The 18,592-nt window shown below is 36.1% G+C and overlaps 1 protein-coding gene and 1 long non-coding RNA gene across 2 annotated transcripts in view; one reads left to right on the forward strand and one right to left on the reverse strand.

Annotated features, from left to right (window-relative positions):
* The window catches only part of REEP3 (receptor accessory protein 3), a 99,967-nt gene that overhangs the window by 36,875 nt on the left and 44,500 nt on the right, over nucleotides 1–18,592 (forward strand). Inside the window, exon 2 of the mRNA XM_006054766.4 lies at nucleotides 12,131–12,203. Within this exon, the coding sequence (XP_006054828.4) occupies nucleotides 12,131–12,203 (73 nt within the window). The remainder of the gene's footprint in view (nucleotides 1–12,130; nucleotides 12,204–18,592) is intronic.
* LOC123333429 lies at nucleotides 9,495–14,972 on the reverse strand. Its single transcript, XR_006550802.1, has 2 exons — nucleotides 14,844–14,972; nucleotides 9,495–9,672 (listed from the first exon to the last, which is right to left on the reverse strand). It is a non-coding gene; the product is annotated as an uncharacterized LOC123333429 (long non-coding RNA).

Below are 18,592 nucleotides of genomic sequence, written 5' to 3' on the forward strand. Positions count from 1 at the left end.
AAATAGTTTAAGGGTTTAGGATTCCTCAGAGGATTCTACAATCAATGAAACTAAATTATATTCTCTAGGACAACTTAACACATTTGTCTCATTTATTTGCATTCATCTCTTATTTTTTGATGATCCCAAGAAAGATTTCCTCTGAGGGGAAAAATACTACTTTGAAAAAATTCAGAAAACTACTGTTATAAAATAGATTGTTTCTAAAATTCCCTCGTGTTTAAAATTGATTTTATTTTAAAAACTCAGAGTCTGTGTTAATGTTAGAGACCTAATCTTCAAACAGAATTGAACTAGGATAAAGGGCAAAATACATTTGCCCTCTTTATCCTACATTTAGCCTTTTATAAATATGAACTCAGTTGCCAGAATAGCCTGCCCTTTTGTTTTCACTAAATTCTGTGAATTCTTTCTATATCTAGTATTTCATTGTCCTCTTGATAGAAGCACACTATAGTTTCACTTGGCTAAAAGACATATAGGCAGTGAAGTGCTGGGAATGCTTAACAATGGGAGCAAAGGGACTGATTCATATCATTTACCAATTTCCATGATGTAAATACTCTCAACAATAACAGCCTGTTTCATACTACCAGTGTGATGTCACCGAATGTGGAGCTGGGCCGAGACAGCCACAGTGCCTAGTATTTCCACTATACACATAGAATAGGCGTAAATAACCTCAAGAGCACAGCAAAATCCACTTAAGATAATTAGGAAATGAGGAGTTTGAATATTTACCGTTTGACTACTCATGTGTTTTCTATATTCAAATTAGTTGACCATAAGCTATTCTAGAAATTGTTTCCATGCTTCTCTGGTGAAATAGAGTGTTTCAAAATGGGAGATTTTTACATTTTCTACTTTATTTTTTAGATTACCTATACATTTTAAACAACAACAAAAACAGTGTTTAAAAAGAAGCCTTCCAAAATATTTTAACACGTGGCTAAGTTGGGGAACCACCCATGGTTCCCAAACTCGGCTACCCAAACTAAAAAATGCCTTTTTGGTTCTCTGGTACCATAGAGCTGAATCCTGTGCTTAGCCGTCATTTTGACTGTTTGTTTATGCTCTGTTGTGTTTTTTCAAATTATCTGAGAAATCGTTTGCCAAATGTATATGTTAGAAAATAAAGAAAAATTAAGAGAATTAAGACTAGGAAAAAACCAGCAATCAAAATAGAAAATAAAAACCTGTGAATACAAGTACTGTATAAATATACCAATCCTAAGGCCCATCATGGTTGAACAACAAATTTTGCCTATCGGCTTCCTGGCAACTAGTCGGTAGGGAAAAAAGGAGCAATATAATTCTTATCAGATAGAAGGTAGGGCATCATTTTCTCAAAGAAAACTAAGTACTGAATTCCAAGGTAAATCTCACATATGAGATTTAATATACAGGAATACCAATATAATACACAATGCTCTTCTATTCCCCTGTTATTTATAGTCATGGGTTTCATATGGCAGTTTCTTATACTGTACTTCAAGAAGAAACAAGAATGTATTAAAAAGTAATAATAATTCCGCTAAAGTGACTTTCCCTCAAAGAAGAGACGTGTGATGCTTAAGAACATAACCTGGTAGTCAAGCTTGATCCAAATTTAGGATGACACCACCTAGAGAAATAAAGGTTTAGAACAAGGATGGCCAAAAACAAAAAAAAGGGGCAAGTTAAATCCACTTAGCGTCTGTCCTTTGTTGTGAACTCATGTTGGTGCTGTGTTGACAAGTTTCCAAGACCAGGGTCGGCAGAAAAGAGTGCAGTGAATGAGTAGCAGTTTCTCTCTTGGTCACAGGAATGAACAGCTGGGAGACCTCTGCATGTTTACTATCCTTAGGCCAGGCTATTTTATGTGCATTTCACTGGTCTCAGTCTTTAGTGTAAAGTGAATTACAGACAGATGGGGTTTGTTTATACTCTGTGATGAGGGCCCGGAATGTTTTATTTTGCATTGCTCTTTAAGACTGTACATGGTATCTTGTTAATTATGACTGACTCGCCGTAACGAGCCTGGTACATGTCTTTCATCATTCTGATTTTTGATCCTATCTTTTGTTTCTTTAACATTAGCTATTCCATTTTAGTTAATCTCTCTTTTCATTGAGTTTCTCCTTTAATGTAATAGAACACTAAAATTAACATTTTTTGTTTGTTTGGGAGCATGATTCTGAAAGCAGTGAATAAGGAGAATTTGCCAACTGAGCAACCCCAAGTGCCAATGAGTATGGTCATATTACGTATTGGTGTAATATGGTTTATTATCAGCAATAAGCTATTTGTTATGCTTACTTTTAACAAACTAGAGTTACAATTCTATTATTAGAGCAGTAACTTGTAATACAAAGACAATATAGGGGAAATTAAGATAGTTCTGAAATTAAATGTTAGCATCATTAACTATAATATTTGGGGGTGTTTTCCTCTTTTAAGTATCAATTTATGCACCATGTGATTGTTCTAATCCACATATTATCTAAAAAACAGTTCATCCACTGGAAAAAATGCCTACTGACTCTCCTACTGTATTTTACTTGTTTGACTTTTGTGTTATTACATAGTCCTTAAATGGGTATTTTATACATTCCTTATAAGAATATAAATTATGTTACTTTGCCAAAGAGCAATTTGGCAATATGTTATCAGAGATCCTCAAAATCTCAGCCCCTTTGACTTAGCTATTCCACTTCTACGATATGTCATTAGGAAATAAACAGTGATTTTTAAGTGTGGATTTTGCAGTGAGAGTGCCTGACTTTGAATGTAGCCAATAAACTTACAAGATATTTGACACTGGATTTTTTTTAAACTTCTGTAAGGCTCAGTTTTTGCATTTATAAAATAGGTATGAAAATATCACCTATCTCTAGGTGTTAGTATGAGAACTAAGTTGAAATGATATATCAAAACTGTTTAACATCCTGCCTAATATAAAATGTTGATAAATGATTGCTATTATTAGTAATTATAGAAAGACTTTTAAGGATAAGAATCTATGTGCTCTAAGATGTCAATTATGTTTAAATTATGATATTTTATAACATAATTAGAACTTTTTTTTAATATTGGTCTTTAAAATGTTAAGATAATGTTGTAAGATTGTAGAAAAACTTGAAAAGATAATACCAAAATGTTAAGACTGGATCACTGTTAATAATTTTTAAAACTACGTGATACATTCTCTGACATAAATCATACCAATGTTTTCTTAGGTCAGTCTCCCAAGGCACTAGAAATAAAAACAAAAATAAACAAATGGGACCTTATCAAGCTTACAAACTTTTGCACAGCAAAGGAAACCATAAACAAAATGAAAAGACAACCTACAGACAGAGAAAATATCTGCAAACAGTGCAACAGACAAGGGCTTAATCTCCAAAATATAAAAACAAGCTCATATAACTCAACAACAACAAAAAAACAACCCAATCAAAAAAATGGGCAGAAGACCTAAATAAACATTCCTCCACAGAAGACATACAGATGGCCAATAGGCACATGAAAAGATTCTCAACATCACTAATTATTAGAGAAATGAAAATCAAAATTACACACCTGTCAGAATGCCCATCATTAAAAATTCTACAAATAAGTGCTGGAAAGGGTGTGGAGAACAGGGAACCATCCTCCTACAATGCTGGTGGCAATGTAAGTTGATGCAGTCATGATGTAAAACAGTATGGAGGGTCCTCAGAAAACTAAAAATAGAATTATCATATGATCCAGCAGTCCCACTCCTGGGCATATACCCAGACAGAACTATAATTCAAAAAGATACATGCACCCCTATGTTCATAGCAGCAGTATTCACAATAGCAAAGACATGGAAACAATCTACATGTCCATCAACAGATGAATGGATAAAGATGTAGTGTGTATATACAATGGAATACTACTCAACCATAACAAAGAACAAAACAGCATCATTTGCAACAACATGGATGCAACTGGAGATTATCATACTAAGTGAAGTCAGTCAGAAAGAGAAAGACAAATACTATATGATATCACTTATATGTGGAGTTTAAAACATGACACAAATGAACCCATCCAGGAAACAGAAACAGACGCATAGAGAACAAACTTGTGGCTGCCAGGAGGTAGGGGTGGAGGAAGGATGGATTGGGAGTTATAGGTTAGCAGATACCAACTATTATATATAGAATGGATAAACAAAATCCTACTTTAGAGCACAGTAAACTGTATGCAGTATCCTTGGATAAACCATAATGAAAAAGAATACATGTATCTGTATGCTGCTGCTGCTGCTAAGTCGCTTCAGTCGTGTCCGACTCTGTGCGACCCCATAGACAGCAGCCCACCAGGCTCTGCCGTCCCTGGGATGTATCTGTATAACTGAGTCATTTTGCTATACTACAGCAATTACAACATTGTAAATCAACTATACTTCAATTAAAAAAAACTAGCTGATAGAGGGATTTGTTTTATTAACACTATTCTATTTGTGTGTGGCTTTATTTTTCATTTTTTTAATTATTTATTTTTGGCTGTGCTGGTTCTTTGTTGCTAGAAGGTCTTTTCTCTAGTTGCGGCATGCAGGGGCTACTCTTCATTGCAGTGCCCGGGCTTCTCATTGTGGTGGCTTCCCTTGGTGCGGAGCCTGGACTCTAGGGCATGCAGGCTTCAGCAGTTCTGACACGTGGTTCCTGGGCTCTAGAGCACAGGCTTTAGAAGTTGTGGCACACAGGCTTAGTTGCTCTGCGGCATGTGGAATCTTCCTGGATTCAGGGATTAAACCCGTGTCTGCTGCATTGGCAGGCAGATTCTTTACCACTGAGCCACCAAGGAAGCCCTTTCAGTGTTTTTAAAAGAATGACAAGAGTAATAAAAAAGGAAGTTTAAATCCTTGGAATTAGTGCTTTGTAATTTGTTTACATGTTAAATTGATCAGTTTGTGATTAAAATATTACTGATGCATTTTTAAAAGTTTGAAAGACTTTGAATGATATATCAGGCTTGTGAAAAGTTTAGTAAAAATCGTAACAAATTTATAAAAGAAAGATGGTTTATTCAGTCATGGAATTTCTTGGCGATTTTTATTGTCTTTTTAATGCTTTTGTATATCTTCCAAAAATTCTGCAATAAGTTTTTTTAGAATCTTAATCAGAAAAGTATTTAACCAATTTTTTTATGAATTGATACTTTTATGCTTTGATGACATTAATTCTAGTATTGAGTGCACCCTTATTCATTGCTTCTTAGATTGCCCTTTGAATATGTAATTTTCAAACAATTTTGGTGGAAGTTGGATTGTGTATTAACATCTGTCCAGAAGATAGCTATTTCAAGTATTTTTCATATATGAAAAATGATACAAGAACTGTCCTCATTACTGCATTCCCATAAATTTTATTTCCTTTTTTAAACAGTGTTTTTCAGCATAGCCACTGTCCATATAGGCAACTTCACCTTAACGGGAGGAAAGGGTGTTATGAGCATTTTGGCAAAGTTCTCACCTCTTTAGGCAAAAATAAGATTAAGAGGAAATAAGCAACTATTTCTTCCTGCCTCTGTAACTGAAATGATATTCATATTTATAGGTCAACTTTATTTGTAGTAAATACTCCCTTTATAAATTGTAAGTTTATCTTGTAGGTGGCCTTCTAAAATAAACTTTATTTGCTTTTGTACGCTCTGTGCTCATGCTTTGGCTTTATGCCTGACCTCCCAGGTTGCAAACATCTACAGTAGAGCCCAATATTAAAGAAAATGAACCCAAAAAAATAACTGAAAAAATATTACAATGTTAGTAATAAATTATCCAGTATATTCTCATTGGAACAATAAATTATAATATGAACAGTGGTGGTCTTTAAAAATTGTCCCACTATTCACTAAGACGTTTAATCTTTCCCATGTTCCAAATGAAATACATTATTGGTTTCTACTCTTTACAACATTTCGGTGTTAGGGACATAATATTTGTTCATTTGGTTCTATTCAATACAGAGGTTAAAAAATAAAGGCAAAACACCTGTATACATAGCACCAACTAGCACCAAATCTTACTATGTGTAAGAAAATTATTTTCGAAGTCAGTTATGTATACATTAAGAATTCAAACAATCTAAAATAGAGTATGCTAAAGGAAAAATGACTAATGCTAACAAATTCTAAAATTCACAATAAAAGTAATTTAGAAGTCTCTGAAAGAGGGTGGGATCTTGATGGGAAAAAGTTAATTAAGCCGGGGTTGGCGGGGAATAGAAGAAAGAAAGGAGAGGAGGGAGGGGAGGATAAGGAGGAAAGGAGACATGCAGGCAGGAAGCACACACTCCAGGACTGAAGTGAAATACAAGAGGCGTATTGAGGAAACCATGTTAGAACAGATGGTTTATATAAGGCAGTGGTTTTCCAAATGACATTCTGATGAGGCCCCACATGGGCCGGTTGGCAAGCAGGTGAAGAGGCCAGCTACTCCAGCCTTTAAGCAAGGCAGGACAGCAGGCATGTTAGGAAGACTGCTCTGACAGTGGGGCCAGAAGCTGCGCTGGGAAAACCATTGAGTAAGTCAGATGAGATGGCACAAGCCCAAATGTATCGCTGGCCACTGGTATATAAATAAAAGAGGATGGATGCACGGGTGCTCCCCGAGGAGAAACCTGAGTTACAGATTGAATGCGTGATACAGCAGGGGAAGGAGAAGAAGATTCATACACTGATAGTGATGGAGAAGTTCATGTTGAATTTAAATCCAGCTACTAAGTACTAGGTTGTATGAGAATATGGAAGATAATATGTTGATTGTGTCCCAATTGTAAAAGGCAATACAAAGTAGACTGAAATAATTAACTTGAATATGTAAACCTTTATCTGCGGTGGCCGACAGTGGGATTATACCTTAGGTTGGCAGTGAGGATGAACGCATAGCAGACCTGAGAGCTGTGTTCTCGTTTACACCTCAGGTGCTAAGTCAGCTGATTTAGAAACCACTAAGCTGGAAAGCCTCTGTGCCTTTTAAGGTGCCCGTGTTAAACTGAAACACCCTAGGCTCTGTGGCACAGCTAAAAATCTCATAGCCAGAGTCTGGGAATTGGCTTCTGGTGAGGTAGCATTCCGGAGAGTATTAATGATGAGGCTTTCGGTCGGTGAGGATAAAATCCCGAGCAGGAGAAGACTTGTTATTCCTCAGACCTGGTGACATGAGCCGTGAACGTATGGTTCAGCTTTCTGAAGGATAAGTCACCAGGGATTTATAGCCCATCCCCCCTCCCTCAGATAAACTATAAATGAACTAAAAATCTCTCTATCTTTCTCTATATCTCATATAAAGATATATTCACTTACTCTCAGTCTAAGAATGCATATTTAAATGGAAACACTTATTTGAAAGTCCTTAAATTAGTATGTGTTACGGGCTGAATGGTGTCCCTCTCCCAAAACTTGTATGTTGAAGTCTTAACCTGCAATATCTCAGAATGTGACTGTATTTGGAGATAAGATCTTTAAAGAGGCAAGTAAGCTAAAATGAGGTATTCAGAGTGGGCCGTAATCCAGTATGACTGGTATTCTTACAAGAAGAAGAAGAGATTAGGACACAGACACAGACCAAGGTATGAGGACACAGTGAGAATGTGACCACCTGCAATCCACAGAGAAAGGCCTCAGGAAAAAACTAAACTAGCCCACACCTTGACCTTGGACTTCCAGCCATCAGAACTATGAGACGATAAACAGCTGTTGTTTTAACCATCCAGTCTGTGGTATTTTGTTATGGCAGTCCTGGCAAACATAATACATTATGTATTTGAGCAAACTTCATAAACAAAATGAAAAGATAATAACCTAGAAAGATATTGGCTAGCACACAAAACACACAAGGGCCTTTAATCACCTACACTCCAGTAACAATGAGCACACTTAGCACTCAGATCTTAAATACCAGACAGTCTTAAATACCACTCACTGTCCAATAAAGGCAACCAAGGCTCCGCGGAGAAGCGGCTGATTCTAGGAATGCAACAGGAATTATTACATGGTATGAGCCAGGTCCATTTTATAGTGCCAGAAAGTAATTAGTAATTGCTTAAAAAAAAAAAGTCCCTCCCAATTATAGAGGTACATCAAAGGGGGACACAGGAACTAATTGAAAGATTTCCCAACGTTCAAAGCTTTTGAGTAACAAATAGATTAAAACCAAAAAAGTATAAAGTAAACATACAAGTACATATTGATGTAAATAAATTATTGAATAAATGGCTGGGGAATAATAGACAAATCTCCCATGCAGAAGAATTCCAAATAATTTATATAGCTACTCCACCCTCAAGGAGGTAGAGGTCAACTCCTCACTCAAACATGGCCTGTGCATAGTGACTTCCTTCCCAAGACTACAGCTTGGAAAGCAGGGTAGGGCAGGGAGTAACCTTACAATGGCAAATCGAACAGGCACCACTTCAGCCTGGTGTTCAGGGTTGACAAAACAGTGATAAGTCATGCTAATAGTATGTGCCCTTGATATAATATGATGTGATAGAACTGTGTTTCTGTGATTGTCCTCACCAAAACCCATACCGTATCTAATCATGAGAAACACATCAGACAAATGCCTGTCAAGCAGTTTCCTAGTGCTCAGTTCAGTCGCTCAGTCATGTCCAACTCTTTGTGACCCCACGGACTGCAGCACGCCAGGCCTCCCTGTCCATCACCAATTCCCGGAGTTCACTCAGACTCATGTCCATTGAGTCAGTGATGCCATCCAGCCATCTCATCCTCTGTTGTCCCCTTCTCCTCCTGCCCCCAATCCCTCCCAGCATCAGGGTCTTTTCAAATGAGTCAGCTCTTCCATCAGAGTACATCAAAGTATTGGCGTTTCAGCTTCAACATCAGTCCTTCCAGTGAATATTCGGGACTGATTTCCTTCAGGATGGACTGGTTGGATCTCCCTGCAGTCCAAGGGACTCTCAAGAGTCTTCTCCAACATCACAGTTCAAAAGCATCAATTTTTGGAGCTCAGCTTTCTTTATAGTCCAACTCTCACATTCATACATGAAAAACCATAGCCTTGGCTACTTTGTTGGCAAAGTTGTATCTCTGCTTTTTAATATGCTGTCTAGGTTGGTCATAACTTTCCTTCCAAGAAGTAAGCATCTTTTTTAATTTCATGGCTGCAATCACCATCTGCAGTGGTTTTGGAACCCCCCAAAAATAAAGTCTGCCACTGTTTCCCCAATCTATTTGCCATGAAGTGATGGGACTGGATGCCGTGATCTTAGCTTTCTGTATGTTGAGCTTTAAGCCAACTTTTTCACTCTCCTCTTTCACTTTCATCAAGAGGCTCTTTAGTTCTTCTTCACTTTCTGCCATAAGGCTGGAGTCATCTGCATATCTGAGGTTATTGATATTTCTACCGGCAATCTTGATTCCAGCTTGTGCTTCATCCAGTCCAGCATTTTGCATGATGTACTCCACATATAAGTTAAATAAGCAGGGTGACAATATACAGCCTTGACGTACTCCTTTTCCTATTTGGAACCAGTCTGTTGTTCCATGTCCAGTTCTAACTGTTGCTTCTTGACCTGCATACAGATTTCTCAAGAAGCAGGTCAGGTGGTCTGGTATTCCTGCAGTGTAGTTGATCTGTATTCCTCAAAACTGTCCAGATCATTTCCCAAGTAGTCTGAGAAATTGTTACAGCCAAGAGTCCTAAGGAGGAAAGACAACTAACTATAAATATGCTATCTTTAATGGTATCCTGGGACAGAAAAAGGATGCTAGGTAAAAACTGTAAGAAATCTGAATAAAGTATGGACTTTGTGAAAGTCATTCAGTCATGTCCGACTCTTTGCAACAGAATGGACTGTAGCCCATGGACAGGCTCCTCTGTCCATGAAATTCTCCAGGCAAGAGTACTGGAGTGGGTTGCCATGCCCTTCTCCAGGGGATCTTCCCAACCCAGGGATCAAACCCAGGTCTCCCACATTGCAGGCAGATTCTTTACCATCTGAGCCACCAGGGAAGCCTGAACTTTAATTAATAATATAGTTTAAATTATTTATTAATTATGACAAATATACCACACTCTGATACAAGGTAGTATTAATAGGACTAACTCAGTGTAGGCTATTGGGAACTATCTATACTATCTTCTCAACTTTTCTGTAAAAATAAAACTATTCTAAAACTCTTTTTAAAAATAAACCAAAAGGAAAGTAGACAACAGAATATCATACACTTCATGTATCAGAAAACCAGTGAACACGGGAAAAAACTCATACTTTAACTAAATTATTTTAATTTAATATTTTAATTAAATTAATTAATTTAATTAAATTAATACTTTAATTAAAACATATGAGATGATTATGTATCTCTTATTTAGCTGGCAAACTTTTTTAAAAAATCATGATACACACAATTGGCAATGTATAGGAATATAAAATAGAACTCCTTCTCTGCAGTGCATATTTGGTAATAGGCAAAAATGTCTATACTCTTTGAAGCAGCAACATCACAACCAAGTAGTGAATATCAGTGTGCACAGAAATTTTTTTTTATTATGTGCAGTAGTGCAAAGACATCTGGTACAAGCTGCTCAAACTAATATGGGAAGCACTTCCTCTAAGTTTCCACACCCAACCTGGGAACTTCTTGGAAAAAAAAATTTTAATGACTGGTCAACCTGTGATCCAAGGATAAGAAAAATGGGCTAAAAATATTAGCTCTTTATTGACATAGGATAGGAAAGTGGACTGAAGTTCCCTTATGTCCAAAACTTTCTCCTATAATCAACATCCTGGGGCTGATCAAACTAAGACCGCTACTTCCCCTCAGGGACAATCCCTGCTGGGACCAATCTGCCCTTGTTATCAGGGCCAATTTGAGCACTATCTGGTCTAAATTTTGGCTATGAAACTATGACCACAGAAAAATATGATTTTTGACAGTGTGGTCACAATATACTTTAGATTCCAGAGAAAGTTTGAAGAAAATTCCTTTTTAGAATTCTTGCCCTGAGAAAATAACTCCTCCTGTCCCTTAAGAAAGGCTTCCCAGATGGCACTAGGGGTAATGAACTTGCCTGCCAATGCAGGAGACATAGGAGACACTGGTTCAATCCCTAGGTTGGGAAGATTCCCTGGAGGAGGGCTGGCAACTCACTCCAGTAGCCTTGCCTGGAGAATCCCCGTGGACAGAGGAGCCTGGCAGGCTACAGTCTATGGGGTCGCAAAGAGTCGGACATGACTGAGTGACTAAGTACAGCACAATAGCAGAAATCTGGAAATTAACCAAAAGCCTATAAATACAGGACTGTTTAAATAAACCTTGCAAATATCACTGTGGAATGTAGTGAAGATATCAATACTGTGGACTAATATTTGAAGAGAAAAATTCCATGATATATTATGTGAAAATGCCAGTGTGTACTGTGTCATGTCATTTCTGTGTGTCTCTCTCTCTATATATATATATGTATACACAAACACACATATTCCTTGGATCTGGAATTTGGTGAAATAATTTAATGCTATCTGTTAGAATTAAATCCTGTTAGTAATTGTCATTTTATAAGTGCTTTGAGTTATTTTAATATATCTTATAATAAATATATCAAGTATTGTTTCACAGCATTGTCATAATTAGAAATCAGAGTGAAGGACCACTTTTTCCATTATCACAAATTGTGTGTGTGTATGCAAACATTATGTCTGTTTTAGGTTTGCATCCCATGGATAAAAAAATGGGATTTGCATACAGTAAAGTGTTGCCTGTGGTAATTTCTGACTCATAGGCTGAGGGCAATTTTTATTTTACTTTCTGCAATTTTGTACATTTTCCAAAATGTTCAGGGATCCACAGAATATTTTTTGTGGAATAAAAGATTTTTAAATGGCCATTTTTAAAATAAATCTTTTGTTCCTATAAACCTGTGTAAAATATATCCTTTTTGTTTTCAAAAAACATTTTTTTCCTTTGCTTTTCTGAGTGGATTTAGTTTATACAGCAAGTTTTTGTATACATTTACACTGTCGTGTGTTTTGTATACATTTACACTGTCGTGTGTTCTCCATGTACTATCTACTTTTCTATCAGGTGAAATTTTCATGAGCTATTAAAAACCATTGTTATGTTTGATTCATCTTCTTGTACTTTTTGCTTTTAGGTTGGTGTTTGGAATGCTTTATCCTGCATATTATTCATACAAAGCTGTGAAAACGAAAAACGTGAAGGAATATGTAAGTATAGTTTTGTGAGTGATCAGTTCTAGTTGAATGTTTCCACTGTATACAATACTAGAAAAACATTATTTTAGAAACAGCTGGAATAATGTTTTGGGTTAAAAATGTTATATAAATGTAATGAAGGTCGTCTTTTTTTAAAACTAATTTTGAATATAATTCCAAAGTGGAGCTTCAAAAATAGTTTGCTGTCAGTTGGCATTTAAACAAGTATGATTCCCAAATGAGTCATTGCATCTCTCTTCAACCTCCAGTAAAATAAGAGGTTGGGAAACTGTCTGTTTTTTAGTCTTATACATGTATAGGTTTACCTGGAATGTCTCTTTGGTCCCAAAATCTTTTCCTTCCTTCATAGGCTTTTGTCATCTTCTCATTGATTAAATATATAAGATACCTTACGACTACTGACAATTACAGTCTTTTTTCTTCTTGAATCATAGTATATTATAATGATTTCCTCTTCAGTCATCAATCTTTCTTTTCTCTTTCACTTTCCTCTTCCCCATCTCTTAGCTGTTGTTTTGTTTTTTTTTTTTACTTTCACTAATTTTTAAATGTTTATTATAATAAATTCTTCCAATATTGTTTTATGGTACTGGCATACTTTAGTTTTTAGATACAAGCACTTTTCTTCAGTTAACTGCTTCTCAAGCTACTTGTGATACAGAACCACTTTGGGTTTTTTTTTTTTTTTTTTTAAATAATTTCCATTATGTCATAGACCAATACTTTTTAAAATAAATTTTAAAAGTAGTCACGAGAAAAATGAAGTCAAATTTCAAAAACATACAAAATACTACCCAAACTTTTATTATTAGATGTAGCAGATCTGAAATTATTGTCAATTTTATATTTAAAGCAAAACAGTAACACTCCACAACCTTGCACTAGTCCACACACAACACTTTGCCTTATGGTGTCAATATTTTAATTGGAATTCTGTTTTGAAAAATAAAAACAAGACTTGCTCTTCATTTCTAAACACCACAAAAATATAAGCTAGGAGTATACAACTTGCTACTAATTAATTGTACTGGCCAATACCATCCTCATTTGAAAAATTTATGATAGTGTGATTACATGAGATTTTTTTTTTTTTTTCATTTGAATCTACTTTATTGTATATTTGAAGTACAGGGTGATATGTTCCTCAACTCTTACCTGTGAAGTATTATAAACCTAGAATAAACAACAACTGGTATATCTGAGTGTCTCTGTGTACGTATCTGTGAAGTATTCTCATTCCCCTCCCAAATATACAACGTTTTTGTTGGAAAAAAATTACAAACTGAAAATGAAGTTCTAACGAGGACCTTGTCAGCAGGGTGGCACACAAACGCCATCCCCTAAATAAAAGATAAGAATATAGCAAAGGGAAATATAAAAGTATGTATGTGTTAGTCGCTCAGTTGTGTCCAGCTCTTTGCGACCCCACAGACTGTAGCCCACCAGGCTCCTCTGTCCATGGAATTCTCCAAGCGAGAATACTGGAGTGAGTTGCTGCTTCCTTCTCCAGGGGATGTTCCCAACCCAGAGATTGAACCCAGGTGGATTCAATCCAACTGCATTGCAGGTGGATTCTTTACCATCTGAGCTACTAGGGAAACCCATAAAAGTATAACAAATTACAATGAAGAGAGGCCCTTCATGTGTAAATTAATGATAGAAGAGCAGGAAAAACAGTATTATTCAAGGATTGACCCAAGAACCATTATGACAGTATTATTACATTTCTTACTATGTATCAATTTAATTTTGTTAATGTTTTTAAGGACTTAAAAACATAGATTTGTGTTTTATTCCCTTAATACAACACTCAAAATTTTACTACTGCATTATTCTATAAATTTGGTGTTAGTAAGAATGGTCTAATCCTCAAATTTTAGTTCTGTTTCATAAGTTAAAGTAATTTAACCTATGAAAGAGAATCCATTAACATTCTTATTCAAACTGTTGGAAAAACTTTAAGACTTGACATGTGCTTATATATTTATATATACACACACACCTACTTGCATACATACATATTTGATATATACTTCACATATTGCCTTGCACATCTTTTTAGAGATTAACTCATAAAACAAAGAATTATCTGTACATAATTTTGCTACAGTATTATGACTCTGGAGCAAGTTTCTTTAACCATCCCTTTGGGAATATCAGAATCATGAGTGATCGAAGGGAAACTGGGGAAGCAAAAAGGCAGGTGGCTGGAGTTGTTTTGATAATTACATGGTAATCAAATCTGCTTCACAAATTAAACAAGAGATAGAGTGAAACGGAAAAACAGTCAGACACTGAATCGAGAAAGGCAGGAATCTGCTTTTGACACAGAAGTATGATACTACTCTGAGACCTCCTGGGGACCAAACTGTCTGCCATCAAGTCTGCTGAAGAGACTAAGCAGAGATATCATACTAGAAAAATAACATCTTAACGTTTACGTAATTTCTACCAATTTCAAAATACTTCTGTGTATTATTATTTCCAGTTGCTACTACAACAGTTGCCACACATTTACTGGCTTAAACCAAAGCAAATGTATTCTTTTCCAGTCTCAGAAGTCAGAAATCTGAAATGGATCCACAGGCCTCATTCATTTGGAAAACTCTAGGGGAAAATCAGTTCCCTTACCTTTGCTAGCTTCTACAGGCGGCCCACACTCCTTGGCTTATGGCTGTATTCCTCCAGCTTCAAGGCCAGAAACATTGGACTGAGACCTCCTCAAGCTGCTATCTCTCTAGTTCTCCTGAGATAAAAGAAGGTTCTAAAGTCCTCTTCCCCTAATAAAGACTCTCGTGACTACATTGGACTCACCTGAGTAATCCAGGGTCCTCAGCCCCATCTGAGGGTTAGCCACCTGAATTCCATGTGCAGCCTGATTTCTCCTCTAACACTCAACCTGACATATTCACAGGTTCCAGGGATTAAGACAGGGCCATCTTTGGAGGAGGGAGACATTATTCTTCTGCCTAATACAATATCTCAGTGGCCCTCACTCCAATTCCATAAAGTAGTAAGGAATATTGGACTATTACAGGCTCAGTGAAGTGAATTAACTTGCCCAGGGTCACATGGCAATGGCACCCCACTCCAGTACTCTTGCCTGGAAAATCCCATGGATGGAGGAGCCTGGTGGACTGCAGTCCATGGGGTCGCTAAGAGTCGGACATGACTGAGCGACTTCACTTTCACTTTTCACTTTCATGCACTGGAGAAGGAAATGGCAACCCACTCCAGTGTTCTTGCCTGGAGAATCCCAGGGACGGGGGAGCCTGGTGGGCTGCCGTCTATGGGGTTGCACAGAGTCGGACACGACTGAAGCGACTTAGCAGCAGGATCACATGAATCATTAAGGCAGGAAAGGTATCAGATTAGAAAATAAATGAGGATTTTTCTCGCTTGAAAAGCAAAAAAGTTGAAACAGCTTTCACCACCAACCAGCGAATATGCCTGTGATTAATTCCAAGGTGTATCTTCTGAGACCCCAGTTATATGGATATTTTCCAAGTGAAACAGCTTAACCAGTACAAGGGCAGGACCCATAAACATCTAAACCAACTGTAAGATGATTAAAGATAAAATGAGAAGTTTTTGAAAGTTCTGTATGGTCTTGGCAGTTCTTTAAATATTTCCAGCATAAATTTATTTGTGACAAAAATTTTGAGTATCATTTTCTTAGTGAGCCTCACCTAAACTTAAGTCGTCCGATTTTACCCCTGATTTATAGCAATTTTATCAAAACTCTGTTCTCACAAAGTTTTATTGTAATCCCATCCAAATTTGTTTTTTATCTGGTAGTTTCTTAATAAAAGTAACTTTCTTAAAATTTCCCTGTTATATTCTTAATAGCCTTTTATACTATCTGTACTATATTTTTTGTATGTATTTGTGTTTATTTTCCCCACCAGATAAGCTCCAAGGAGAGTTTTGTTGTTTTGTTAATTGCTATATTTCTATACCTAGAACAGTACATGTTACATAGTAGGTACTCAATATTTTTTTAATGAGTAAAGAAGGAAGAAGAGTTGACTTCTAAGTATATAACAAATATTAAATGGTCTTTACAAGAACATGTCCCTTTCTTCATTGTGGGTCTAGTTTCTCAGCTTTGATTCTGCTTGTTAAGGAGTACACAGACCAGTCTGACTTGTCCCTAAGTCCAGTTATTCTCTGATGTTTGGTTAATACCTAAATTCTACTGATATCTACTTCAAAATTATTCTCAGAAAGCAAACATTTTTGGTCAATTTACTTCTTCCCACTCTAACTGCTACCATTGTCTTTAAGCCTGCAAACATTGTAGATTGCACCTGATAAAACAGATGCTGTATTCAAATCAAAACAAATGGAAAGTGCTGTGTATTTTGGCAACCTTCCTTTCTTCCTTTGCCTATTTTTAAAACGGAGCTTTCCTAGGATATAATTTCCTGCATAGTGTGGCAGCTATGGCCTACTTAAAGTCTTTCAGTCTTGCAGTAATTGAAATGTAAACTTACTGAAGAATTAGTATGGTTTTGCAATTTTTTCAAGCCTAGACCGTCTCACGACTTGAAAATAGAGTGTTTACTTCCAAGTTGTGTATAATTGCTGTAGCTTTTCTAGGAAACCAGTGTTCTTATTCTAAGAATGTTGGGGAAAGTTAGAAATCACAGACATTTGGTCCTGAGATTTACTGTGAGCAAGAACAAAGAACAGGGAAAACTCTGGGAGATTACTTTCTGAAAGGCCCTCCAAAACCCTGTTGACTTAGTTTTTGAAAGTGACCTAATTTTTGACTGAATATTTGGGTGATATGAAGCTGAACAAATATGCCACATGCTTGTCATTTGGTAAAATCTTTAATTGTCTACTAGTTTTGTCTGTTAGAAATTTGTCTACCAGTTATAAAGGGGGAAAATGTAATAAAGAAACTTTGTTGTCAAACGTGTTCCCCAGGCATCTATCTTTTCATATTTTGGATTAAAAACACTCATTTGATTGAAGGGTTTTAATAATTTGAGAAGTATGAAAATTTAACGAATTAAAGGGATTTTTTAAAATTTTATCTATGTTTAATTGAAGGATAATTGCTTTAAAATATTGTGTTGGTTTCTGCAATGCCTCAAAAAGGGGGATTTTTTTTTTTAATTTTTTGAAAATTAGTTTTGTCAGGCTGCATTCCTGTTTATTTTTTATTCTGATCTACTTTTAATTTACTTTTTGTTTTTATCAAAGCTTTACTTATTATAATTTTAAAATCAAACAGTTGTCCAAGGCTTATTATGTAAAACAACAGTTCCCCACCTTCCTCATCTCTATTTCTAACTTTCGAGGAAACTGCTTACAGTTCTTTTATCCGAAGCCGTTAGTATTTATTTATACATCTAAATACATGCTTGTATTGCTGTTTCTTAATTTTTCAGATGTATCTCATCAGTTAACTTCCTTCTGTTAAAGATGATTTGTTAGTTACCCAATGTCAGTATTTACTTGCATAATTTCCCTATGGCCTTCCAGTATCATTAGAATGTAATTGGAGTTGGATCAGTATTCAGTGTTTACATTGTTGAGGCTAAATTAGCAAAAAGCAATAGAGTCTAGAGATAAAGAACTAGGCTGCTTGGCTTATCACCTTGGCCCTGTGCCTCACTAGCTGTATCTTTGAACGGGTTATTTTTTTGCCTCACTTTCCTGATCTGGGAAAAAAGTAACTGTAGTGGTACTTGCCTCCTCAGGTGGTTGTGAGGATTATGTGAGTTAATGCAACAAAGTATTTAAATCAGCACCTATTATATAAGCTTTTTCAGCATGAAAACACCATTTGCATCTGATGTCTACAGTATCCTGCCATGACCATTCTTTTTCTTCACAGTAATTTGTGATTCGTCATCTTGTTTTTCTGTTGTGTTTTGTTCGCTTATTTGGCATTCTCTGTTCTCTTTGCTTATTTAGACCCAAACTCGGTGACAGATGTGTGAATTTCCTCTCAGTGCATTCTCATCCATTAGATATTCCAGACTGACTCTTAGATCCTCAGGTTTCTTAATCTCCTGTTTTCCTCTTTCTTCTTTTACTTCCTCATTTTGATGCATGCCTTTCTTCCCAAGAAGGCTTTTTTTTTTTTTTTTTTCTGGAGATGAAAGTAGGCTGAAAGTATTTTCCTTCAGAATTTTGTCTTTTAACTTCTTTGAGGATTTTATCTACTTCATTTTCACTAATTGTTTTATCTGGGTTCCTTTTATTCAGTTAGAAAGCCACTTGGACTGGTTCTCTAATTTTCTAATTTTCTGATCTTTTTTCTTCTCTTTCCCAACTCTTTTTTTTTTTTTTTTTTTTGGCTGTATTTTATGATAGAGTTCCTCAATTTTATCTTCTCTTCTGTGTTTTATTTCCAAGGGCTT

The sequence above is a fragment of the Bubalus bubalis genome, chromosome 4 (assembly GCF_019923935.1).
Source record: "Bubalus bubalis isolate 160015118507 breed Murrah chromosome 4, NDDB_SH_1, whole genome shotgun sequence".
NCBI classification, from domain to species: Eukaryota; Metazoa; Chordata; class Mammalia; order Artiodactyla; family Bovidae; genus Bubalus; species Bubalus bubalis.